The 27,644-nt window shown below is 42.8% G+C and overlaps 1 protein-coding gene across 2 annotated transcripts in view; it reads left to right on the forward strand.

The window, feature by feature from the left end:
* Positions 1–27,644, forward strand: part of PITPNB (phosphatidylinositol transfer protein beta) — a 59,749-nt gene that overhangs the window by 23,623 nt on the left and 8,482 nt on the right. For both annotated transcript variants that reach the window (XM_081542843.1, XM_081542842.1), the window contains exon 8: positions 17,264–17,341. In XM_081542843.1, coding sequence (XP_081398969.1) covers positions 17,264–17,341 — 78 coding nt within the window. The remainder of the gene's footprint in view (positions 1–17,263; positions 17,342–27,644) is intronic.

Below are 27,644 nucleotides of genomic sequence, written 5' to 3' on the forward strand. Positions count from 1 at the left end.
AGGCTCACACTCGGGGTGAGACAGACATAGCACAGTGAAGTGGTTGAGGCATGGTGGAGTCTGGGGTCCTTCCTCTCGGTCCATAGCCTGTGTGTCCTGCAGAGTCTGCTTCGGGGGATTTCACCTTTCTTCGCATCACTCTTCCCCTCTTCGGAGTTTCAGCTCTTGTATGTTTCATTGCTGTTTCTTGTTCTGTGTTCAGGAACCTGTCTGCTCTTCACCGAGTGGCTGCTTGTGAATACTTGTCAAATGAGCTTAATGAGCTTGAGGGCAATGAAGAAACTAATTGCTCGCACCTGGGTGGCCGGGGCGAGTCATTGTGCACTCCCATACGTCCCTGTGGGCTTGTAAGTCACACAGCCTCTGTAGCAGGATTGCAGATGTATGTCCCCTTGCTGCTAATGTTGCTGCTAAGTTGCTTCAGTCGTGTCCGACTCTGTGCGACCCCATAGACGGCAGCCCACCAGGCTCCCCCATCCCTGGGATTCTCCAGGCAAGAACACTGGAGTGGGTTGCCATTGCCTTCTCCAAGGCATGAAATTGAAAAGTGAAAGTGAAGTCGCTCAGTCGTGTCCGACTCCTAGCCATGGACTGCAGCCTACCAGGCCCCTCCGTCCCTGGGCTTTTCTAGGCAGGAGTACTGGAGTGGGTTGCCATTGCCTTCTCTGGTATGTCCCCTTAGCCCCAGCAAAATTCCACATCTCAGAATTGGTCCTGCTCAGTCTGAAGCAGTGTTCAGTTGCTGAATCGTGCCCAACTCTTTGCAACCCCGTGGACTGCACGCAGCTCGCTAGGCTCCTCTGTCCTCCTCTGTCTTCGAGTTTGCTCAGATTCTTGTCCATTGAGTCAGTGATGCTGTCTAACCACCTCATCCTCTGCCACCCCCTTCTTCTGCTCTCAGTCTTTCCCAGCATCACGGTCTTTTCCAGTGAGTCAACTCTTGCCATCAGGTGGTTCATGTATTGGAGCTTTAGCTTCAGCAGCAGTCCTTCCAATGAATATTCAGGGTTGATCTCCTTTAGAATTGACCGGTTTCATCTTCCTGCAGTCCGAGGGACTCTCAAGAGTCTTGTCCAACACCACAGTTTGAAAGCATCAATTCTTCAGTGCTCAGCCTTCTTTATGATCCAGGTCTCATATCCACACATGACTACTGGAAAAACCATAGCTTTGACTAGATGAACCTTTGTCGACAAAGTGATGTCTCTGCTTTTTAATACGCTTTCTAGGTTGGTCATAGCTTTCCTTCCCATGGGCAAGCGTCTTTTAATTTCTCGGCTGCAGTCATTGCCTGCAGTGAATTTGGAGCCCAAGAAAATAAAATCTGTCGCTTCAGTGTGAAGTACCAAATACATAAACGTAAGATTTTTATAAGGAAATGATCTGAAGTCTCAAATGTTTCTCCATCTGTGGGGAGCTAATGTGAATGTAGTTCACCCGTATGGTGGAGTTCGGTGCAGTTTCCAGAAGGGAGTGAGTCTGTACTGATGGAAATCCTTTCCAAGATAATGGGGAGGGAACAGGATAATATCTATGTGCATGTATTTGCTTGCTTATGTATAGACAGTTGAGAAATACGTATAAGATGGTGGTAATGGTGATTCTTCAGTACACGGGGGTAGCTAGATTAGATGCGGGGGACAGGGTAGATGAGGCCAAGTCTGCAGAGGTGTGGACGGGGTAGGGGGACGACCTCTTCTCACTCAGTGTAGGGTTTTCTGTTGCCTCATGACTGCTGCTAAGTCGCTTCAGTCGTGTCTGACTCTGTGCGACCCCATAGACGGCAGCCCACCAGGCTCCCCCGTCCCTGGGATTCTCCAGGCAAGAATACTGGAGTGGGTTGCCATGTCCTTCTCCAGTGCATGAAAGGGAAAAGTGAAAGTGAAGTCTCTCAGTCATGTCCGACTCTCAGCGACCCCATGGATTGTAGCCTACCAGGCTCCTCTGTCCATGGGATTTTCCAGGCAAGAGTACTGGAGTGGGGTGCCATTGCCTTCTCCCCAACCCCATGTTACCAGATATAAAACTGGCTTAGGTTATACAGCATCCAGAGCAATTAAGCAAAAATGGGAAACATACTAATATATGATTGAAGAATAGTGCTTGACAGATTAAAAAATATCATAAGTACAAAGTCAACTCAGGAAGTGTTTTGTTAAATCAGAAAAGCATATTGATAACAAATTTTGGAAAAACAATATTCTTAAAAAATCACTATTATCAAACTGTTTCCAGAAATTCTGGAGCAAGTGAAACTACAAAAACTAGGAAAAGCACAGTAATATATTTTGTGTGGATTCCAGCAATCATTTCTTTTTTGAAAGTTGGCAGTGCACATGTCTGAGAATGCAAATACCATTTAATTATACTACGCTACATACAGAAAGATCCATGAAACACGTATCAGACAATGCCTTGACTTGTTATGAGGGTAAAAGTCACAGAAATAACTCCAGGCCTTCAAGAGAGCTTTCCAGATACCAGATTTCTGTGTCAGCAGAGGGGCAAACACTACTTCACCCACACCGCAGCTAGGTAACATGGACTGCTGCTGTTCCTCATGTTCTAACTGGGAAATTCTCAAATCCTCTTATGCATGATGAACCTGGGCCGCCATCAGATGAAGCCGTTACACTTGCATCCACGGGGGACTTCCCCGGCAGTCCAGTGGTTAAAACTCTGCTCCCAATGCAGGGTACACGGGTTGGATCCCTGGTTGGGGAGTAATTCGTTTTCCTGCATGTATATTCTTTGTAATTTCAGACAGCCCTTAGCTATGACGATCATGCCTTCATCTGAGATCTTGTAACACTGGCCAAAATGGATATCTTTGAGTTCTCTGCATTTCGACCCCAGCTGTTTGAGTCCTTCATCAGTAAGTTTGTCCTGGTTGCCTACGTGAACTTTCTGAAGTAAAGGACAGTGAGAGGCAACTGCAATAATAGAGGTGTCAGAAAGCTGTTTACACCTGTAAGCTGTATACCTAAGAAGTCCAGGACATTTAAATGCTAGAACACATACGCCAGTATCGGACATACTACTACATGACAGATCACCACAAATGGAGGGAGCAGCTGTGTAATGTAACCTCGTCAAGGGATGACAGCCCATCGCCTTTGCCTTAGTCGCTTGGCCGGAAGCAAGTCACAGGCTCCACCTGTTCTCAGGGGAGGGAGAGGGTCATCTTAGGATGTGACTGCCACACCAGCGATCACTTGTTAGTACCTAAAACTTGCTCTTTAAGGATAAACTGACGCTGGAGTTGGGAGCTTGGTGACTTGAGTGGGCCACGGTGGATTTCCAGCAGGGAGACCTGCAGTACCTCAGGCTGGTACTGAGCTCCTGGAGGGCTTCCCTGGTGGCTCGGCTGGCAAAGAATCCACCTGCAATGCAGGAGACCCTGGTTTGATTCCTGGGTCAGGAAGATCCGCTGGAGAAGGGCTAGGCTACCCACTCCAGCATTCTTGGGCTTCACTGGTGGCTCAGCTGGTAAAGAATCCACCTGCAGTGCGGGAGATCTGGGTTCAATCCCACTCCAGTATTCTGGCCTGGAGAATTGCATGGACTCGATAGTCCATGGGGTTGCAGAGAGTTGGACACAACTGAGTGACTTCACTTTTAGTCCAACTTAATTCCTTGGTTTTCATTTTGTTTTTAATGAACCCTGATTTTTCTTGAAGGAGCTAATTTTTCTTGAAACACCTTAAATGGTTGAATATCTGTCCTGCATATTACTTGCTTTAAAAGAAACAGAGACAGTTGGTTAGTAATTTTGAGAGGGTAAGTAGCCAAGTCTCCCAAATCAGGACCAATTGGTATGAGTTTAAGAAACCAGGAAGTTGGGAGTGAAGCTTGAATCTTTTTACTCCACCTGGTGGGTGTTTTCTGTCACTGCAGGTGGATTTAATCCAAGCACAGCCCTGAAGACCATTTTACTTCAGAACAACTGTTGACGACTTTGAGTATCTTAACTCGCAATGATGGTTTGCTGATGTGAGACAGTTCTCATTGTAGACTTGCTGGGTTTAGGTCATGCTAATGTACCATATTTCACCGTGCGTGGAAGGGGTGTGATTAGATCCGCAGTGTCACTGAACGCTCAGGTGGGGGCTTTGACGTCTTCACATAATCAAAGGATGACATTGTCAGAACGACTCTGAACTTCTGCCAGTGTGATGCAGTCACCGAGTAGTTTGCTGCAGGAATCAAACATACATTTAAATTGAGGGGTTACTTGTTTTTTCCCTCGATGACTTAATGGGAAGTCTGCATAGGACTGTGACTGTGGCCAGTATTTTCTGTAATTTTCTAGAAGACACATCACTGCCTAATGAAACAAGTTGAGCAGTCTGCGATTTCTGTGTAAATGTCCCCACCCACTTATCTTCTAGCCAAACAAAACAGATTTCTTGTTTTAGTGAAAAGAGGCATTAGAGTGAAATACTAGGATGTTACATTCTTTAAGAAGGAAGGCACCTTCTGCTTGTAATTCCAGCAGCCACCAAGCACACACCCCTGCCCCCACACATCTCCCGTGTCCCCTCAGCCTCCCACCCCTCCCCCATTTCAGATATAACCCAGACATCACTCCTGAAAAGCCTTCCTCAGTAAACCTGGTTCCCCTTGGGGGTCTGGACTCGACTGATCATCTCTGTGTTTCTAGGACCCAGCAAGGTGCTCATTGCCTATGTCAAGAACTTTTCAATAAAGGTTTGGTGGGAATGTACAGATTTTTTCCCCTGTGTGGTGTTAAAATTGGGGGGGTGGGGTGGGCAGCAGTTTGGAGGAAATGAAGTTTTTATTTTTCAAGTATTAAGTGAGCAAATGCTACTTCAGCTCCTCGTTTACTAATCCTAGACCATGATGTATATATGATGTACCTTCAGTTCTAAAAACTGTCTACATGAGCAGATGCCTTTCTGTCAGATAAAAAGTGTTTCAGTTAGATCAGATGGTAAGGAGGAGTCAAGGTGTCCAGCATAAAACACTGGAATATAAGCTTCAAAGTATTTTTAATTTCTAAAGTTGTTCTTGATACATAACCACAGTAAAAGGTTGAGAATTCTTGAAATGTCCTGATGAAATGCACATGCATATCTTCAACTCATTTCCAAAATACGCACAAATGAGTCAGTTGACATCTGCTTCTGCTTTTTTTTTTTTAAGGTATAAATTTGAATCTGGCCACTTTTAATCATCTCCAGCACTTTGTCTAAGTAGCTTCCCATGATGTGTATACAAAAGTCACTTCCCAGGAGAGGGAGACTCTTTAAAGTGTGAGCTGAAGTGTACACACGATTAACATCAGAGAGACCTTCATTTTTGGAAGTAATTTGAAAGAAAATGAGCACGGTTTAAAAAAAGAAAAAAATTGGAACCACATTTTTAGGTATTTGTGTGTAACCAGAAAGGATTGTAACAGCCTTCCTCTATAGTCTATGCTTCCTCTGAAGCACATGTATGGGACTTGATTTTTAGCATTTCCAATTCTTTTTTCATAGAAAAAATGTTCAATTCAAATCTTTAAGGCTCAGAGGTCTAAAAATGATCCATAGCTTAACATCTGTTTTTTAGGTGTCAGTAGTAAGCAAATATTAATGGCCTATAAGTATTAAGTTGTTCGGTAGATGTAGTTTAAAACTACAGCTCCATTCCAGATTAAAATGCAGCAAGTTTAAAGAATGATTTTTTTCCCCCTCATGTCAACATCTTGGGTATATTTATTAAAGGTGAAAGATTTTTCCTAAATGAGGCATTTCAAAACCAAGAGTTGCCCAGTTTTGTAAGCTTGGTGTTGTTTATCTGAAGATGGTATTCCTAAAAGGAAGAGACAGGTTGGAAACTCACATGCTGTATTAATTCTGGGTCACAGACAGGATGTGTACAGTGTGGTCTGATTGATCAAGTCCTTGGTGGAGACTTCCTCGGAGAGCTCGGAGGGGCCCTTTCGCTGTGGGTGACCCAGAAAGCTTGTACTTTTGAGATGAGGCTCAGATTTCATTCATATCTCTTCCTTCTTCCAACCTTTTTAACCCCCCTTTGCCCAGTTGGTCGCTTCCAGGTTCTCATCCTTTCCTGCCCATGAGTATAACTGCCATAGCGGCCAGGTCAGCACCTTCGGGGCTCTGGACTCTGTCCAGCTCTCCGGGTGATCTCTGCTTACTCTTGAGAAGTGCTCTAGTGCCCTGTTCACGGTGAACAGGGTAGGGGGGCCTCTTCTAGGATTTTGGAAGCAGGGGGAATCTCAGTTGGGGGCCATGGTTGAGAACATCCGCACCAGTCATGAGTTGCGCTGTTAAGGAGTTTGAGTTGAGCGGAGTGCTGTGACTTTCCATTACTGACAGAGGGCAGCTAGGATTCAGGAGCAGGGCTGCTGACTTACTCTTTCTAGAACATCTCTCTTTGTGTTGTTTCTTCCTTTGCATGATGTTGATAAAGAGCATTCTTAACTGATGAAAAACAAGCAAGTGCCTGCTCTTTTGTCCATCTTCGCACACGTCCCCCGTTCTCCCCTTGCCCCATCATAATAGCAGTTTTCATCGGTGGCCTTGGTTACCTCCATCCATAACCCCTAAACTCTGGCTTGTTTGGAAATTTGCGTGCATACAGTAGAGTAAAAGGATTAGAGACCCTGAGGTGTCTTTTGATGTGGGAGAACTTAAAATAGAGAAACAGCACTCATATATTTTCATATTCACTTAGCAAACATTTATTGGAACTTGCTATTTGCTCTCTGTTGGCGTGGTAAATATTTTTCCAGATAAAGTAAGAATTGTATCTGTCTGAAGAGCATGCAAGTTCTTAGTCAGTGAACATGTTAAAGTGTTTCTGAGTGACTTGGAGTTTGTTTGTTCCGATCATGTAGTCTGGTGGTGTTTAGTGCCCTCCACCAAAGAGCTTTTTTCCTCACATCTGATAGAGACCAGCGCTGGACTCCCAAGGTACCAGCAAAGTCCGGGTTCATATGCTGACGAGATGGGAGCTTTGGAGTTTATTACCTTTTACTAAATGAAGACTTGAAAGTGTTAGTCGCTCAGTTGTGTCTGACTCTCTGCGACCCCATGAACTGTAGCCCTCCAGGCTCCTCTGTCCATGGAATTCTCCAGGCAAGAATACTGGAGTAGGTTGCCATTCCCTTCTCCAGGGGTCTTCCTGGCCCAGGAATTGAACCCAGATCTCCTCCATTGCAGGCAGATTCTTTACCGTTTGAGCCACTAAATGAAGAGCTCCCATCATTTAATTGCATATCCACAGACAGTGATGGGATTGGTGGGGTCATCCAAGCCGCTAGTAGGAAGTCCCATGGTGATGGCGATCTCCAGGAAAATGAATTGGCTTTTAAAGTTTGTGCTTTTTGCTTTTTCTTTCCAACACTGACCATTTGTTCTCTAGTTATCTGTTTGTTTGGTGAATATGTTTTGGTGGGCAGGGCAGCATCCTGTTTCAGTTGACAGCAGAAGTATGCTCCTCTGTATCTGATTTTCTGAAGTCTTGATTGCCTTTCAAAAAGAGCATATAAGACTTGCCTTTTCCACCCATTTAGCTGTTTTTCACTTTGAGCACCATTCCATTATTTGAGTATTGAACAGTCTGGCACTTTATAATTGTTTTAAACCTTGAGAATGTATTGTTTTAAAGTTACCACTCTTTTCAAACATACTTTTTCCTAAATGTCAGCCATGGAAAGCTGATGAAACTTGGTATAATTTATTTAGGCATGTAAATTTTGGTCACACTTAAGCAGTGTTTGTTTCTTGTGTTCTAGGAAGGATTTAGGCATATCTTTTCTTTTGATCAGACGTTCTGTGAGACAGTGCCCAGATGTTACACATTTGAGTAGATAGTCTTGGCAACATGTGCTTTATTGCACTGCCTTCAGAAAAAAAACTTCATAATCTTAAAGAAATGTAAGAATCAGAAAACATGTTTTCTAAATAATCTTTACACCATTACATTTTTTTTGCTCTTTAAAATTAGAAACATGATGAAGTCCGACTGGAAAAAGTTAAATATTTGATCGGACCATATGAAATTGTTAGTATTTGGCAGCTTTTGAGCTGCAAAAATGACGCTTTGGGGGTCAGCCTAATAGACTTCAGAAATAACCCTTGGTAGCTGATAATCCTCAATGGTCAGGGCTGATCGTCCCTCCAGTTCGTTCTTGCTCACAGCTTTCTGGAAACACCTGCATCTTAGATGTATGTTCCTTTTGTCCCAGCTGCTGCTGCTTGCTTGCTAAGAAGGGTGGTCTGCCTCCCAGAGCTGTGGCTATCCTGTTCTTTAGCCCTGAAAAGAGTTTTTGTTTATTAGAAGTCTGTGGCCAGCCTCCAGCAAGCGCGAGGAGCCTGTGGTTGCCAAGTGCTTCGGGTCTCCTTGGTGTGAGCACACACTCAGCCTAGTTGAGTACCTCCTCCTTCTGCCACTAGAAGGAACCCAGATACTCATTTCTCTCTCAAAAGGGTGCTACTTATCCCCGGCCTATGTGCAGGAGCTCCAAAAGCTCTTTATTAAGTGGCATAATGAAGGCATAATGAGGGCATAATGAAGAGGTGAGAACTGGGACTCAGCTCCTGACTTGTAGTAGTGGCCTCCTTGAGCTCCAGAAAAAGGAAAAAACAGAACAACTCAAGCTACAGGTTTTGAGGTAGCAGTGGTTTTGCTTTTGCTTAAGAAACTCACTTGGTGATGGCTTGTCTCATTCCCCTCTGCTGTGCTGTGAAGCGAACCGTTGTCAGGATCCTTTCTGTAGTGACTTTCAGAGGTATTTTGTTTTTTCCCACCCTTTCTCAAAGAAGGTATAAATAAATGTAAGCATGGTTCATATTAAAAAGAAATGTGAGAATGTGTCCCACTTTCTTCTGCTGCCTTACATGGTCAAGGACTCGGGAACACTTAGGTTTGCATCCAGGGGTGGATTTGGAGACTGTCCTGTGTACTTGAAGGCATAGTTGTATGGCAGTGCCCTCTTGTGGGAAAAGAACACATTGCTTATCTCCTGCTTGCTTAAATCTTGGCAAGAATATAAAAATTTCCCTGAAAACTCTGCGTGTACCAGCTTATGTCGCAGAAGATACTTTTTGCACTAGAACCTGTTATTGTATTTACTTCTAATCTCTTGCACGGTTTCAGAGTTAAAAAAAAAAATCAGGGTGATGGAGGTGGTTAGGTGTGGAGTTTTCCTGGTTGGGGAGAAATTGTTCGGTAAGAGTTAGAAAACTTTTTTTGTGGGGTGTTTTTTTTTTTGAGCAGCTAATGACAGATATTTTTAAAGGAATCAGCATAAACAGCTCCGAATCAAGTTTCTAAAGTGTATTCCTTGTGAAGGCCCTTTACAGCAGTGGAAGCCCTCAAGGAGAGGATCAGTTTTCTGGACTGATCTGGGAGTGAAGTGTTTGAGCCTTATCAGGTGATGAGTGTAAACCACATCGCATTTTTGCAGTGAAGTTTTCTGAGCCTGGGTGTCCACAGGGCAGCATCTCTCTGCGTCCTAGCCCTGCTCAGCTGCCGTGAGCTTGGTTGGGCAGGACCTTCGCTTCCTCATCCCCAATTTCGATGGTAGTACCTTGTCCCAAGGTTGTGAGGAGGATTAACTAGGAGGAGGTGTGTGCCCAGAACAAAAATAAGGCTTCCAAAAACAGTAGCAGGAATGATGCTGCTTATCAGATTTTGCTATTATTATTTGAAAAAAAAAGTTAAATTTTTTCTGCAGTTATATCCTATTTACCAACACACTAATAAGTCAGTTTTATTAAAGATGATTGTTAAATAGCATGTGTTTTAAAATTAAAATACATAATTTTAATTATGTATTTATAATTAATAGTTATATTTAATATAATTAAATATTACGTTTAATTATATATTTATATTTAAGCAATTGAGCTTAGTCACTCAGTTGTGTCTGACTCTTTGAGACCCTTTGGACAGTGGCCTGCCAGACTCGTCAGTCCATGGGATTACCAGGCAAAAATACTGGAGTGGGTTGCCAATTCCTCTTCCAGGGGATCTTCCCAACCCAGGGACTGAACCTGTGTCTCCTGCATTGTAGACAAAATTCTTCACCTGCTGAGGGATCAGGGAAGCCATATCCTATTTAGTGTTTATTAAATTGGTGCTGGTGTAATCAGTGGGGTCCTGGGACTTAGGAGCAGCTGTGCCTGAAGCCCAGGTCAAGAACCAGAATGAACATTGTACTAGAGAGGGCTCACCCTGTAAATTCTCAAGAGGACATTCCCATTTTAGTTCAAGGAACTTAATGTAGTATGTTCTACGATCTATTTCATTTAAGGAAACGCATTTTATGTTGAAAACAGAGGAATTCTTTACCATCTGAGCCATCAGGAAAGCTTCCGTGATAACTCAGCTCGTAAAGAATCCGCCTGCAATGCAGGAGACCCGGTTCAATTCCTGCATCGGGAAGATCCCCTGGAGAAGGGAAAGGCTATCCACTCCAGTGTTCTTGGGCTTCCCTGGTGGCTCAGCTGGTAAAGAATCTGCCTGCAATGCAGGAGACCTGGCTTTGATCCCTGGGTTGGGAAGATCCCCTGGAGGAGGGCATGGCAACCCACTCCAGTATTCTTGCCTGGGAAATTCCTACTGACAGAGGAGCCTGGCGGGCTACAGTCCATGGGTTTTCAAAGAGTCAGACACAACTGAGCGACTAAGCACAGCACATATTAAATAAAACTTTCCTAAACTTACTGTTTGCATTTTAGGCGTATAATTTTAAAATATACAATATCTAACAATCACGTTTAATAAAACTGACTTACTAGTGTGTTGGTACTTAGTTTCATTGGTGTGAAGAGTTTAAAATATATTCATTTTTTAATGCTATAATATGTAAATACATAGTAATAAATATGTGACAGTAACAAATACATGATATATTTGTGCATGAAATATAGGCTCTTCCAAACCAGTAGCCTACTGACCCCTGTAGGGGAGACCAGCCCTGGCTCCCTGGGAACCCCCTCTTCTGGAGCCCAGCTATTTGGTTTCCCTGCTGGGTTGTGAACGTCAGGCTTTTGGTTGTAAGTTCTTTTCATGGCTGAAATTCTGGGGGTTTTTCTCTTTCTGTATTAATTTGTAACCTTCCAAAGGCTTTACGGGGTCTGCCTTCATAAACATGACAGGGTTGGCAGGCTCTGGCTGTGATTCGGACAAGATGAGAAAGAATGGAGGAGGCGACTGCCCTAGCTGTGCTCTAGCCCAGCAGTGCCCGAGGCTGAGGCCACCTTTCAGCACAGGGTCCTGTTGACAGCCTCCGACCCCCTCCCCTGTCCACCACGCTCGCCCACCCGAAGTCTCACTGTGCGGGGTCTCTGTGAGGTTGAAAAGATTACAAGAAAGTGTTCTGCTTGGGTGTATAGGTTTGACTGCATTTCTCAGTTCTCAGGGCAGTTGTTTAAAAATTCAGTTTTAAGGATTCATTGGTGGAAAGCCAGTAAGGATTAATGAGAGGGCTGAATTAGAGAATATTTTTTAATGCAACTCTGTTCCTTTGAGGTACATTCAGCAACAGAAACTAGGCCAACAAGTTATTGACAATTAGTGGTCCTTTGGGAATCTGCTTTAATGAATAGATAAGAATGATTTGTAATTAGCATAATAATTATATGCAAATGAATGCTTCTGAATTGCTCTAAAACACTTCTGAACTGTTTAAACAGCCCTCCTGAGATCTTGTTACTCTATTAATTTGTGTAGCAAATCTTTTTTTCATAGATCATGCAAAGATAAACTTCAGTCCAGCCCCTGTCCGAATTATTATAAATTCCAAGGTGGTAGGACCTGAATTAATAAGATTTACTTATGCTATATTAATGGTACTCTGTGGGAACCTGAAAGGGTGAGGAGTCACTGGGGAGATGTAATTAAAAATCGGAAAGAAAGCTGCTTATTTGAAAATATGTTGAAATGAGTTTCTTAAACAAGTTAGTAAATATTAATTTCTCTTTACACCTCTTATTATTTGGCAAAATTTAATGCAAACTTTTTTTTTTTAATAGGCTTCCCCTTTGGAGTCACTTGAGTTTTCTCAGCTCCAGTGAGTTACATACTGGGGTTAGTGATGATAGTATCTGGGAACCCCCTTTTTCTAAGTGCCACAGTACTGAAAAGTCCAGCGCAGTGCTAATAAATGATGTTTGTTATTTATCTTCCTATTTAATTCAGCTCTTTCCCCATCCTGGTCTTTACTTTTAGGGTGTGATTAGAGGAAGTGAGCTCTGCTGAGTTGAGCGGCAGTATCTGCATTTTAAACTTGGTGATTATCTTTGAGCTATTTGAATAGACACCTAATTAATCATCTTATGCTAAAGGACAGCATTTTACAAGCAGGCTGCAGGATCCTAATATCCCTCTCAAGTTTTTGTGTACCCTGTAGAGTTGTTTCTCTTTGCAGGGGAGGGCAGGTGTGGCGGACTTGCTCACATACGTGGGTTGGGCCGACATTTCCTTTCCTCACTGTACAGGTAGCGTCACCTGTGGTGACCAGGCGTGGTTCTTTAAGCAGTTTCTGGTGTCTGGAGCTCTTGATTTTTCCACAAGCTGTTAAGAAACTCCTACCATCCTCCCCCCACCTCGTCCTCCCTTCCCCATTCATAATCATGAGTTCAGTCTGGGCTCAAGGACGTTTGGGTTGGCTCAGCACAGATTTTGTACTTGCATTTGGGGTGGAGGGGCAGCCACTGTGCTAAAAGATTCATAAAACTAATATTCTTTGTCTTCAGAATGAATCTGGTTTCTGTTGAGAGTTTCTATCGAGAGCTGTAGTGAGTAACAGATGTACACCCAAGAGGTAGCACAACTTTTGTATTCTAGTGACAGAAGACAGTTATTTATAAGAATTTAATGAATGTATTCTGTGGCTCCAGCATGGAGACGCAGTAATCCACTTATTTACCATATTAGATTTTATTTGTTCTCCAAAGGGTGTCTTGACTTTCCTCCTTTCTTAAACAGAGTTTTCAATTAAATAGAGTTGTGTTAACACTGATCCACGTCTACCTTATGCTGATACCATTGTGTTTTTCCGTTGTTCAGGCACTAGCATTGGTGGAGCGAGCAGTGTCTAGGGACACTGCACCTAACTTGCTAATGATGGTTTTACTAAGCCCTTATTCCTGGCCAGGCCTCTGGGCATTTTATACGGACAATTAAAATTTGATCATAAAAAAATTTTAAACAGTGCACCTTAGCAATAAGATTTTTCTACTTTTAAACATGATTTTAAAACAAAAAATACATTTCCTTGGCCCAGTGAATCTGCTTTTTTTTTTTTTTTCCCAAGGATTACAGAAAGTGCATAGCAAATTCAGCCTTCAGAATATCCAGGAGCTGAAGACTCAAGTAGGCTACAGCTGTCTTCACCCACAGTATTCTAAAAGAACTAATGAGATGAGAAGTCTGCAGCTGGTGGCAAGCACAATAAACCATGAGCCAAGGGCTTCTCTTCATCAGAGCCTCCCCTTTCCCCATGGGATCCCAAAGGAGACAGAATACTAACAAAGCCAGCAGGCTGTCTCATTCCACACTATTGCTCATTTGCAGCTATAATTGGTAGCTGAGGTTGCATTCTGTATGCTGAAACTGTCATACATGAAGGAATATATTTGTTCATTGTGATACGGATATAAATCAGCCAGTTGATTTCAAATACAGAAAGACAAAACTAGATACCCGACGATAAAATTGTAGCCAGAAAGCTACTGTTCAAAAAATTAAATGTTATATAAATACAAAAGTGAGGTTAATAAAACCACACTTGCTTGCTGCTTGTTAATATCTTGCTACTTAATTCAGCTGATTAAACATCTATGTATTCAAACTAACATTAAAAAGTGCGAAAATTCCTAGGTTTTGACAAGATGCATTTTCCTCATCTGTCAAGGTTAAGGTGCTATTGTTAATAATTGGGTTTTGTTAACATTTCCAGTGTATCTTTAATGTTGCTGCTTTGTATTCAAGGGAAAAGAGCAGAGAGGGGAGACTTAGCTTTGGAGGGGTGTGTGTGTGTGTGTGTGTGATTTACATGCACACACTCATGCCTTCTAGGAGAACCCACTTTGGTATCTCTGGAGCTGCTGCTGCTTGATGTTTTTGAAATGTGTTTCACTTGTGTGGATGCCCTTCTGTCCTCCTGTGTGATGGACTAGAATGAGCCTAGGACGGAGGGAGGGTGAGGAGGCTGGTGTTCAAGTCCCCAGGTAGGTGGGCCGTACCACCTCCTTGTTGGACCGTGGTTTCCTCACCTGTGAAATGAGGCAGCTTGGGTGGTCTTCAGGGTGCAGTTCCCCTCTAACATGTTGTGACTCCATAGTTCAGAAAAGTTACCCAGTCAACAGCACTAATAATGAAGGCTCTGAAATAATTCATACTCCATATTTTTCAGTTAATTATGTCAAATAAGTATTGAAAAATCCCTTAAGTCGTCACGCTGGTGTGGTGCTGGATGGGGTTAGGACAGAGAAAGGAGTGTTGTCCAGCAGTCCATCTAACCCATCCGCTTAACATTTTCACATTCAGTGCTGCCGCCTTAATCCAGCGTCAGCCCGTCTCCTGGGCCACCCACCCCCTTAATTAGTTTACCTCTACATGACAATAATTTATGCTGATTATGATTTAGACCAAGCTCGCTTTCCTTAAATTAGTTCTGTCTTGGTTTGTCCACTGCCCTATTGTGTACTGTTGGTTCTACTAACACTTGTGTACACTGTATTTTGTAGACTTTGTTTTTCTTTCTGTCTTGGAGCTGGCAAGTTTAGAATCCACAGAGACAGTTCTGCAATCTCTGGTCAGTTCTAAGATCCCCTCCCTCATTTTTCTCCTCATATTTTAATATAGTCACAGTCAGATTTGTCCTCCAGTTGTGACATGTTTTATTGGCCTAGTGTTTTCCTTCTTAATGGTACGTAAAATAATGGAGCATCCTGTAACTGGCAGTCTCTTAGAGTCAGGAAATGTGATTATTTACTATTCAGCTCATGCAGGCCTCCATAATATCTTAGGTTTTGTGAAAAAGCAAAAACTTGGGCATCTTACTCACAGTAAGGTCACAAAAGTAAGAAAACAAAAAAGAAGTGTTTTTCCCTCAAGTGGGATGAACTGTTAAGTGTTAAACACTGGCCAGGCCTCTGAACATTATACAGATAATTAAAATTTTATCATAAAAGATTTTAACACAGTGCACTTTAGCAGAAAGATTTTTCTGCTTTTAAACATGATGTTAAAACTCATTTAAAAAATACTTTTCCTCAGCTGGTGTTGATTGGTTTCCATCCTGACTGTAATTTCTTCTCTCCATTCCCTGTTGGCAACGGACATATTATCCCTGGGGTTCCAGGTACCTTTTCTTTGTCTCTCTTGCTTTGCTTCCAGCTAGACTGACTTCCTAGGAGTCAGACCCAGGTGCTGGCTCTTCTGCTCTTGGAGCCCCAGACCACCTCTTAGCATCTTGCGCCCTGCTTGGTGCTTATGCAATGCAGCCTTCTCCGTGATGGCTGTTCAGTAAATAGACCTTGAATCGAGGGAGGTGATGTCAAAAGTGATTATTTGATAGGATGTTAAATGCTTTCAGTTTTGGAGGAAATTGAATTCGTCTCTGGGTTACCAAGCCTCTGACCTAAAAGGAAACGCTGCATGGTTGTTTGTTAGCAGGAGAGCTGGTGTCTCACTGTGAATCCGGGTCTTGGGACCACCTGTGCAGTTGATTCTTTTTTTTCTCAGTCCACGGTGAAGTTGTTAATGTCAGGGTGCGGTTCTGAACTGGAGTTTAAGAACCCCTGTTGGCTGACAGTGATTGGCCTCTCTGCTGACGCCCAGACACACCGAGGAGCTGCAGCTTTCTGACTCCTTGCAGTCGGCTCATCCCAGCTTGTTGTCCTGGATGATGCTGGCTGACCTCCTCCCGTGTCTGCGCCGTGTTGCATGTTTCAGCAGCAAGGCCCAATGCGGCCAGTCACGTTTGCCTCTGTAACCGTTTAGATAGGCTTTGAGTTCAAGGTCACATATTTGCCCAGTTACCGCCCCTTAAAGAAGTTTTGTGACCTACCTGAACCTCGCTTTTCTCCTTCCTCATATGATTTATTTGTAACTTTTCTCTTTAGAAAAGACTAACATGCCGTATGCATTTACTGAATAACTGTCGAGTCTTGATTTGCTGCTTCTCAGCCTGTTTTCTTTGATTTTGAAAGTTTGTATTGTGCTTTGGCACGCGTTCAGTGCTTGCACTGACCTTATCTCTAAAACTGATATTTTTTCATATTGACTTCTCCGGGCATTTTTCTCAAAGTATGTGGTCCTCCACAAATCCTGTGAAGGACCCCTACCCAAGAAGAAAGGGGCTGTCCTTTTGTAATATTTCACCTGGCCTCTGTTCACTGTTAGTATTATAATTCACTTCGTTTTTTAAGTCTGGACATTAGCTCTTCGAAAATAACTTTTAATTTCTATATGTGGATTACGTGTATGTGCGTGTGAAATGACACAAGAACTTCTGTAAAGTGGGTAGGATTAAAAGGATTTACTTCTCTTGTATTTTCCATTCTACCAGAAAGACTATATTAAGGGAAACAGAATTGACACACACAGGAAGCTTGCGTAAAACATAGATTTTAGGGCTGTGCCCTGTGGCATGCTGTAACTGAGTCCCACACGGAGTCCTAAAGCCCCCCCTCACCTCACTTGGCCACGCAGAACTGACCTGAGCCTGGTCCCTGGGGTGTTTGTCCCAGTGGCTCTCCACGGACAGGCTCCACCTCAGACCCAGGCGTGGCAGCGCTCGGGGTGCACAGAACCCACGGCTCTGATCTGTGTTCCCAGTCATGCTGGTTGCTCTCCAGTGGGCGTTAGACTCTCGTGACCATCATCTGTGGGCATTTCAAAACTGGTGTGGGTCTGCTTTATTTCTTGAGTATGATGATATGTATATCAAAATGCTGAAACTGTTGAGAAGTGTTAAAAAATTTGTTCTTAGAGACATTGACAGCAGTCCAGCAACCAGTTGTGGTGGACTTGTTGATCAAGACTTGTATTACTTTTTATTGTGTAGGTGTTTTGCCTTAAGGTAAAAGTTTACAGCAAAGAGAACCAAACGGACAACTTAATGTCACATAGAAGCATTTCCCTGCATTTTTGCAAAGCACAGTAAGCCCAGTCGGTTTCTGTCCTGTGTTTAGTAGCTGCAAAGGGCTATTCCAGCCAAGGTTAGAGAATTTTCTCTGGTTTTCTTCTCCGCCTCTGACTTTGTTTTGCTTTGCAGGACTACAAAGCTGATGAAGACCCAGCGTTATTCCAGTCCGTCAAGACCAAGAGAGGCCCTCTGGGACCCAACTGGAAGGTACTGGATGCTGACCTTTCTGACAGGCAGAGTCTTGGCAGCAGGACACTTGACAGGTCCTGAGTCTGGAGGAGCTGGCGACGTTTAAGTGCAAAATAGAAACGGCACAAAAACAGTTTTATTTGCGATAAGGACTCACAGCCAGTTGCAGTTGGCCAGCAAGTCTGTGCTGCATTAACAAACAGAAGAGAGCCAGGCTGTCACTTTCAGCATAATGCTATTCTGATAACTCTTACAGGAGACAAGTGATTTAGTCTTTGGGGATTGTAATGTTCTCTTTTGAGACTTGAAGCAGTACAGAAGTCTATGTTAAATGAAGGTTGATAGTTTTAAATTTAGTCTTAGTAAAAACTGAACAAGTTCACCTTCCCTAGGCTCATGTTCCTGGCTTTTTAGTAGTTATATTTTGGAAAGCAGGGCACCAGAGAGCAGTCTTGATGGCAAGTGGTTGTTGTCTAATAAAGAGCACATCCTTATTTTTATTTGTGGAAGTAAGGAAGGCAGTGTCCAGGTAGTAATTTAAATCGCTATAGAAATGTAATGGATTTTAAAGACATCCGCTAAACCAAGTGACAACCCCTTAGAGAAGGCTTAATGTGTTGATGGCAAGTTATTACAGCTAATTTGACAGGAGAAGAGGAGCATAAAAACCTAAACATGCCCAAAGCAGATTCTCTACCAACGGGATTTTACTTAGTAACCAATCTGTTTATGCTGAAGCCAGTCACAGGTCATCAGTAAATGATGTCTAGGTGCTAGCCTTTGCTTGTAGATAGGGGATTACTGTAACAGCCCCACAAGAACCCAGTGAGTGACTCTCCGTGGGTGTTGGACTGTTAGGGACTGTCTTGCACATCAATTAAAATGAAGAATGAGTCTGATTCTTCTCTAAGAAATGATTCATAATTATCTTATTTTCACATTTGTTCTCTGGGTAGAGTTTGGTTCAAGATTCTACCACTTTAATGGCCATGACTAGAGACACTTAATACCCAGAAAGTGACATATGTCACTTAGAAATTAAGGGACAAGTTCAGTATACGTGTTCTAAATTTACTCTAATGGGTTTAAAAAAAAACAACAACAACAACACCCGTTTCAAGATTTCTCGCTGTGAACTCTAGAACTCACCCAGAGTCAGAGGAGAACCCTTTTCTCTGAGATTTAACACAGGCCTTGAGAGAGAGAGAGAACTGTGTTGGAGCGGACAGGTGGCTGCTTGTGAGGGTGCCAGATGTCCTCACAGGCTGTCTGTCCCAGTAATACCAGCTCCTCTTTTCAGGGAATAGTAGAGGGCCGTGAGCTTCAGACTTGGAGGTGAATTAAATCTCGCATTTTCTTCACATTGTCAGTTTTTCAAGCATAAACTTGAAAAGGTGGTGCCATATAATGTGGTGGGCTGTTTATGTTTGGGTGCCTATCTTTCCTGTAGGAACTCCTAGCCAGTTTTATAAAAGACAGCAAATGTAGCTTGACACTATGATTTCTACCTGATTTCCAACCTTTGGGAACTTGGGATATGACATTTTCTGCTTTTTTATTTATGATTTTTACCTCTTTAGCTAACACTGCTTTGTCTTTTTATTATCCATTAATGGTTACTTAAAATTCTAGATGAGGTTCAGGTTTTAGAAATGTGACTTTTGCATTTTTTCAGGTTACAGTGTAGTGATTGTGTGTGTGTGTGTGTGTGTGTGTGTGTGTGTGTGTGTGTGTGTGTGTGTGTGTGTGTGTGTGTGTGTGTGTGTGTGTGTGTGTGTGTGTGTGTGTGTCAGGGGGTTGAACAGTAGCTGGTTTCTCAGGGAGAGTATGGGGTACCATTCTATCCATTTGCCTGTCAGTTGGTAAACTCAGGCCAGGTGATGGCAGGTGCAGCTGCTCCATAAGTTGGGTTACTGTTTAACTGGATTTCAGTGAGTTATCATGATTTCAGAAATAACTCAGGTAGTCAGGAATAACTAAGTAACCCATCGCTTACTGCTGAGATAGATAATGAAAAGTAAGAAGGGTTGCCTAGCCAGTGATGCAGCTGGAATCATAGGAACCTAGGGGTTGACTTGCCCTTATTAACATCTCCTGCCGCTGTTCAGCAGGCCCTGCTTGCATGGCACCAAAGAGAGCCCCAGGGAAGGATGACAGCTGAAGGTTTCTGTCCTTCTGAAATATGAGAATAGGGAGGAAGTGCATGGCGCTCGGGGCAAAGGGGAAGGAGAAACCCCATGGTGGACCTGCTCCCCCAGGGCCGGATGGAACAGTGCTCCGGACTGAGGGCTGCCTTGCCTGGTGGTCCCACTGTGCTCTAAAGGCGCTCCATGCCCCTCTGCATACTCACCTTACCAGAACACATCCCAGAGCGCATCCACTGCTCGGTGCACACCCTGCGATCTCTTTGAAACTTCCCCTCACTTATCCCACAGTGGTATTTTCCTTCCGAATTATTGCAGTATATACTGCTTGTCTGCGCCAGACTGGATGCGGGACAAGAACCTTTTTCTTGGTGCCAGGCGCTATACAAGGTCATATTTAATCTTCACAATTTTCCTATGGGGTAAATACAACTGCTTCATTTTATAGATGAGAAACTTGGCCAGAGAAACGCGGATAATAGTCTCAGGAGAAGGGTCTGCCATTTCTGTCATACCTGATTCAGTACTCATTGCAGAGATGTGTAAGGCATGGAGACATAGCAGATTTTCACTCCTAATCCAGAGACACTGGCTCACCAATACCTACCTGTTTGCCCTCCTGTATCATGGCAGGGGCGTGGCTCTCTTCGTCATGGCATTTGCCGGAATTTGATACTTCTCTTAATACCAGTCATGTTTCCAGTGGTCTGGGAAACTGTTAGGTGACAGTACTAGGGGAGACCCATTAAAAACCCATCATGAATCTTACAAGTTGTGACTTCAATAACTTAACTCTGAAGCATGTTTCCACATCTCTTAAGTTGGGAATGATATTAGTAACTGCCTCTGAAGGTTTGGTGAGGACTAATGAGTGTTCTATTCCCAACAGAGAGCGAGTGTACAATAAATGGTAGCTTTTTCTTTGTTGTCATGCTTTTTGTCTTTGAAAATAAAAAGCCTCTATCATCTCCTGGGCTTAGTGAGATCAGTGAATGCGTCCCCTTATTTGGACATAATTATTCCTTTTCTTTGGTGTCCAGGGTTCCCGTGGTTTCGGTGTGTGGGGATTGTCCATCATATCCTGGTTCACCTGGCCTTACCCCTCGTGGTTGTGAGTGTTTAATGGGTGCCCGACCCAGGGCCAGCCATAAAGCAGAGGCCACACAGTTTTAGAGCCTTTGCTAGCAGGCGTCATGGGGTTACCAGGGAATAGATTTTCATATATTCCATATTTGTTAAGAGTACAGACTTCTTTAGTTTATGGTATGATACATAGCTTTTTAATTTTTTTTAAATTACAGACCTAGAGATTCAGACTTTAGTTGTGTATTTATTTACTTTATTCATTTTCCCTTTAAAAAAAAAGAATTTTAAAAACTGAGCACTTGAATTATATTTTGTTATTTAGGTCTCAACACTTGATTGAGTCTGCATAATAACAGTATTTTATAACCTGATAAATATTTTTGCTTCAAGGCAAAACTGTGCATTTCTCATGGATGTAAGTGTGTTGCTTCTGTGTAGCATTATACATGTATGTATTACATTACACACATCCATATTGTGGTTCACTTTGTGTTTCGGGGTTGTGATTACCGATACCAGTGACTTACCCGTTTACATGTGGATACCTTTAACTTTCCAGTTCCCCTTCTCTGATGGGGTGAAGAGTTGTTACGTTAACCAGCTGAAACACCACCTTTGAAGATTATAGCATGGTCTCATTTTTTTCTTCATTTAATCCAGATGCCTCATGAAGACATAAGCTGCTGTGTCTACAAACACACACACACACACACACACACACACACACACACGATAGTTAATTAGGTGTGTAAAGGTCTTTGTCGGAGGCTTTGCTTGACGTGTCTTGGAAGACTTGGTATCTGAACACTGGGTATGAGGGGATCGAGTTGAATAAGAAAGTTGATGTAGAAATTGTGGTGGGTTTTACATCCCCTTCTTATATATCTTTATATAAATATACTCTTTCTGATCATGAAGACACGTGCAGTTTATCTCCTATGGCAGTTACTTCTAGTCTACGCAGAAGCTCCAGCAGCTGGAGCTTGACCTGGCCTAGCAGTTTGTCATACTGTTCACCCGTGTGGTCATGCTTTAGGTTCCTTTTGAACTTAACACTGGGGCCGTTCTGGATTCTCCCAAGCCGGGGGAGGGCAGCCGTCGGTGGATAATGGGAATGCTGCTGTATTTTCTGCCGTGCTACCAAGATGCCTTTCTCCCGCTCCCCTCACACCTGTGAAAAGAAGGCAGATTTGGTTGCTGGTGGCCTAATGTAAAGATACCACAAGGTTCTGTTGACCGGGGATGGGAAGAATGAAAGTAGGGGGATGAGGGAGAATTAAGCCCTGCTGTGGAAGCCTCTTGGAGGTCCTCGAGGGGCTAATGAGCCCTGCGCTGCCCTGAGCCGCCCGAGCAGGTGGACTGGGGGTCCTCTCCTGTGTCCTCACCTGGACCTGGCTCTGGGTCCAGGAGGGAAGTGAAGGCATTTAAAACCTGCCCCTCGCCTGGAATCTCACATTGTAAGGCCCGTGGTGGGTGGTGTAAAGAGGCTTAAGAATTAGTTTCTAGTTAGACCACATTATGGATTACGTTTGCAGACCTTAAAACATGGCTCTTTTTTATTTTTAAGTATTTGGTTTGGCAACTGGGTTTTTAATTCAGTATAAAACAATAGGCGTTTCACCCTTAGTATGTATTAATTATGCAACTCCTGAGAGGATTCTAGAAGAGCTGTTCTGTGTCTTCCGGAAGCTGAGCTCGCCAGGAGCGGTACATGATTAGTTCCAGCCTTATTTTGGGCCCTTTGAGTGCCTCTGTTCTTGGACAGAGCCAAAGAACTGGGTGTGGACAGATGGGGTGTCCCATTCGGGTGTGAGGAGTGCGTTGACGAGATGGGCCTCTTGCGTCTTCCTGACACTGTCAGGGGCAGAAACTTTTCTTCGTGCGTTTCATTTGAAGGGTGAGCTTGCGAATTCACTTGTGCTCAGTGTCGCTCCTGGAGTAATTGGACAAGCGTGAAGCGCGTGTCAGAGTTCTGATTAGTAAAATGGGTGTGAGCTACAAAAATATTAAGTGTGGAGACATGGAAAATGTGACCAATCATTCTCTCCCAGGCAGTAAGCTTTGCTGTCTTTATTGTTGTGAAACTCACTATATAAGTTTAACCTACGGTTAGTTTAATCTTTTGAACTTTATCCCACATTTACTTCTTCCATTTGACAGCCTTTGCCCAATATAGGAACCTCCTGACTCTGAAACTTTCTGAGTGTCGTCATCGACGCCCTGCTCATGGCCCTTGTTGTGTCCCGCATCAGGGGGCAACTCACAGGTTCACATTCCCTTCCTTCCGCCATCCACTTTGTCCCCTCCAGAGTCTCAGCCTGTAGGCCCTGTGTCCGGCGCACTTGATACGTGCAGTGCTACGCACAGGGGTCTGTCTGCTCAATGTAGACTCTTAGTAAGTATCCACTGAGTGCAGGTTAGCCATCTTAAGTAAACATCAGTGTTGGATTCGCCATGTACTTACAGAGAATGTAATGTCCAGTGTTGGCCTGTCCACATGGCTACCAAAATCGGAACAGATTGAGGGGATGGCTGGGAATGGTAGGATCGGGCTCTGCTTGAGATGTCGGCACACGCGTGACCCACGTAGTGTCACCTTCTGTTGATGGTCACTGGTGGGTACCGGCAGCAGCCCCAGCAGTGCGTTTATTTTTAACTTTTCTTGCGTGAAATCTGGGCTGGAAACTTAACCTTACGAAATCGTCAGCTGAGATTGAGCATTCAAATTGTCTAAAATTGAAAAATTAAAATATGAAGGGAGTGTGAGCCTTATAGAAACTGCTGTGTCCTTACAAAATATTAACTGGTTAAATGTAGCGTATATCTGTTGGTGTCTTTATCCCGACACATTTAAATAGGAAAGAGTATATGTGCAGTTGACATGTAGGATGAAACTGTGAGAGGACGTTTTTAGAAAATGGTTTTGCAGAATGCCTCTGGGGTTTCCCCCACCCCCCTTTTACATTTGTGTATGTTTGTCACAGATCCAAGAAACCAGTTCTCGTGGAGAGCATGGGCTGATTGCTCACCATTCCGGTTAAACACGCTACGTTTTGTTTAATTACGTTGTGTGGCTTCAGTATACATTACTCTCCCTTAGGCCTCGTCCACATACCTCAGAGTAACCTAATATGTGTCGTTAAATTAAAAACACGATTTGAGTTTAGGGGTTTCGTTTATAGTTAGAAACGTGAAATGTAAGGAATTCGATGAATACACAAACTATTTAAATACAATTTTGGAAACATTTCACAACTAGCTAGTACTACAGCTGAAATTTAAATCGTGTAGAGATGAGTGATTTGGGGTTCTTCTGTTAGCCCATGACTTTATTTTTTATAGAACTTCTGATTCTTATATTTTGGTAACCCACCATCCTTTACCTTTTATTTTCAGTTGCTCTTTTCAATTTTCATGCCATAATCTGTATAAAACTTGTATTTTCATTAAATACAAGTTAAATAATTTTATTTACTCCTATATTAGGTTAGGAAATGTTAGGTTTGGGCTGGATAGGAATTAGCTGTGAATGATCCACATTTAGATTGTGGCTTTATTTGTTTGGGGATTTTTTTTTTTTCCTTCAAGTGGTGGAAGAGAAGAGAATCAGAAAACATTTGTATTGTTGAAGGCCAGAGGGCAGACTCTGCCCTGGGCCAGCGTCACGTGAGTCTCCTGAAGGCTGAGCAGACCAGCCGAAACTCCTTCGGGTTCTCTAGATTCTGGAACACTGCTCAGAATACGGAGTCACAAATATTTTGTCCCATTTAGATTTTTCACATTTTTGAAAGATTACACATTTTTTCATAAGAATACTTCTGGTAACTCTGAAGAGTTGATAATATTTTACTCTACATGTATACCTCATTTTTGCTTTAGAAGTTTAAGATGAGGAAAAATTAAATATGGACTGGACTAAAGTTACATATTAAAGATCTTAATTCAACTTTTAGCTTTGTTTTATAGAACCATCAAAAAGAAAAGAGGCAGAAAAACATTTATTGTTGTAATCAAAGATGAATGAAGATTTAAAACAGATCCCAGATACTAATAATTTAAAGCAAAGTAAATTGTTGTCCTAAAATACTCAGCTGACAGCAAAAACTTTTAGAGTCTTATTTTTTTAAATGTGTTAGTCTTTTTCCTAATTATAAAATGATACATATTTATGAAGTTTTGAAAAAAAGTCAGTTGTAGCCTCACCATTTAATTATTGCTGTTTGTTATATTCCCTAATTCACATAGTTTATTTTGTTATAGATGTTTATGCTATACACAGATACCTATTTATACTCAAATTATGCTTTTTATTCCTTCATGTAATAGCTCATTGTTTGGAAGACCTATGAGGTATCTCACCAACTCTTTGAGTGGGTATGGCATTTACTAAGTCCAAGGTTGTGCTGTTGTAAACAGATCTGCAGTGTTGTTATTTTCTTACCTGATGAATTGGGATACATTTCTGAAAATAGAATTATCAGGTTGAAGTATATATGGCATATATATAAGATATAAGCGGCTTTAAGACTTTTTAATTACTTAGTGTCAGATCCCTGCCTCAGAAAGATTATGCCAAAAGAATTTTTTTTTTTTTTTACCACTTGTAGTCAAGTTCATTATTTTCTGTTATCATTAAGTAACAGAGACTTTTCTTAAGTTATTTTCTTTATTTTGTCACTAGTTTTAAGATCATAGCACAGATGAAGAGGTGAATTGCATAAGTCATCTTTAGATTGGATGAGATCTCAAATACGACAGATGTTAATAACGTAATATAATAATATTAATGCAATATTAATAATAACTGAAAATATATAACTGCTGTGTTCTCATCTTTGTCCAAGGCTCTTTGAGATTATGTTTCTATATGTCACCTCTGTGCCTCCCCCTTGCGTGTTGATATTGTGGAGAATTAGGCTAAGAAATAAAGGCAGCAGGCTGTTCACTGTTTATTTTTTAATTGATTCCCATATTATTCCCTGAACTTTTTTTTTTAATAATTATAAATTGGATAGAAAACCAAAAGCAGATTGACTACACATTTTACATTCACGGAAGATCGCTCAGAGCACTGGTTCCTTTTTGTCCCATCACGTATAGTTTCTGAACTAAATTCTGTAGACCAGTAGATTTTGTCAATTACCAGTAGTGGTTTTAATTGGTTTGAGCAGCCTGCCAAAGTCACTAGGAAGATGTGAGAAGCAAACTCGGGTGACTGTTGGAGTCACGTGTGTGCGCTCTGCTCTTGGAGGCCTGGCTTGGTGTAGGCATATGTGTATTAAACTCAGCTTACTCTTTAATTAGAACCATGCTTCACCCTGCTCTTTTCATAAAATGGGGGGAGGGGTGCGTGGGTTCTGAAGAGCTGGTGTTCTAGAAACACCCAGGGTTCTCACTTAGCACAGGCCATCCAGCGATTTGGAGTTTGAGAACGAAGCTCTCAGTAGCCCATAGTTAATAGGGACCTTGGAATGTTCCATTCCTGGAAGGTGTCTTAGGGCTAATCAGTGGTATATCAGAGGTTCTCCACCGAGAGGACATTTCAGCCAGAGTTGGTGGGCAGGGGGATATTTTGTTAAGCCTGGGCATATTACAGGATAAAATGAAAAACTATAGCAAGTTTTAATACGAGCCACTGGACGTCAGGGACATGAGCCTAGCCCCTGCAGCCCAGGGCCAACCCCACCCCTCACACCCAGCTCACACCCCTGCTTTCAGTGGCACGTCAGTGGGGGATAAATAGGTCAAGTGGAGCCCAGCGTTCGCTTCTGCTGGCCAGGGGAGGGAAAGAGCCCTGACTACATTACATAGGTTACTTTGCAACCCGAGCCCCTTACTCCTAGTCTAGCACTGCTGTTTGGCAGACATACCTCACTGTGTTAAATGCCTTATTCTGCGTACACCCAAATGTATTTCATGTGCGAGTTGTCATTGACCCTCATTGGATTAGAGTGCACCTCTACACTGGCTCATTGCTTATTGAAAAAATGATCTGTAAACCACCAGCCTTGTCATTGACATTTCAACAAGGCTGGGCCCTAAGAAGCTCACTGCCTGCTGGGGAAGGCTGTGGACTGACTTGTAGACCCCAGAGCCCAGCTTAATTAAGTGCGGGGCCTGCAGGTCAGAGATGGGAGTCCAAGGCGGCAGCATCCACAGTAGGAGCTGTCCCTTCTGGTAGAGATTGTTGGTACCAAGGGTAGTGGTTTTGTCATTGTTTTTATACATAGTTACTTTCCTGTCTACCAGCCACGTGTGTGCTCTGGTAACACCTAGCACAGATTGGGTTGTGAGTGATGCCCAATTAATACTTGCTGAATTAAACGTGTTCATAAATTAAGGGTGTGTGTGTGCACATGCGTGTGCGCACACACATGTACCCATCTATGCTGAATTTTAACATTGTACTCTGTTTTATGGGAAGGAAATTGGAAAAATAGCTATAAGCTAATCAAGTCCCTCTGTTGACACAGAACTCACCTACGAAAGGACAGTTTGCTGTACGTAATATTTATATTAAATGTTTGTGGTGCTGCCTCGTTGATTTATTCCATGTACCAGGTCATTATTCAGAAGGTGAAATGTTATTACAGAAGACATTTTCTGAGAAACGATGATCAATCATGCAAGACTCTACAGAACTTTTGAGTCCTATTAATAATACCAAAGTAGAATTTTTTTCATGTATCATAGAATTCACTTGAAACTGGAACATCATTGAGGGTTTGCAGGGGGTGGTGGGGGGAGTGAGATGTGGCCTGGTTGCTGTGATTGCATAAATGAAGAATAATCTTGAGGCTTTAGAGTAAGACCCACAAATTCATCATTTAAAAAATGTATGTACCTGTGGATGGCTGGAAATAATACTTGCTCACACGCTGCGAAGTTCCTGCCAGTGGGGCGAACGTGTGAGTGGAAGGTGACAGCAAGTGGCAGCGGCACCCGGTGTAGCTGCAGCCAGTGCTGAGGTGTCCTGAGTGCTGGGTGACGCCGAGAACAGTGAGGGAGAAGGGGAGAACCCTTGTAAAAGCTGCGTTACCTTTTCGCTCCATAATTTAGTTTTTGTAGAAAGGGCCCCTATAACTTTCTAC

This window comes from Giraffa tippelskirchi, chromosome 11 (assembly GCF_054371585.1).
Source record: "Giraffa tippelskirchi isolate mGirTip1 chromosome 11, T2T-mGirTip1v1.2.pri, whole genome shotgun sequence".
In the NCBI taxonomy this organism is placed as follows: Eukaryota; Metazoa; Chordata; class Mammalia; order Artiodactyla; family Giraffidae; genus Giraffa; species Giraffa tippelskirchi.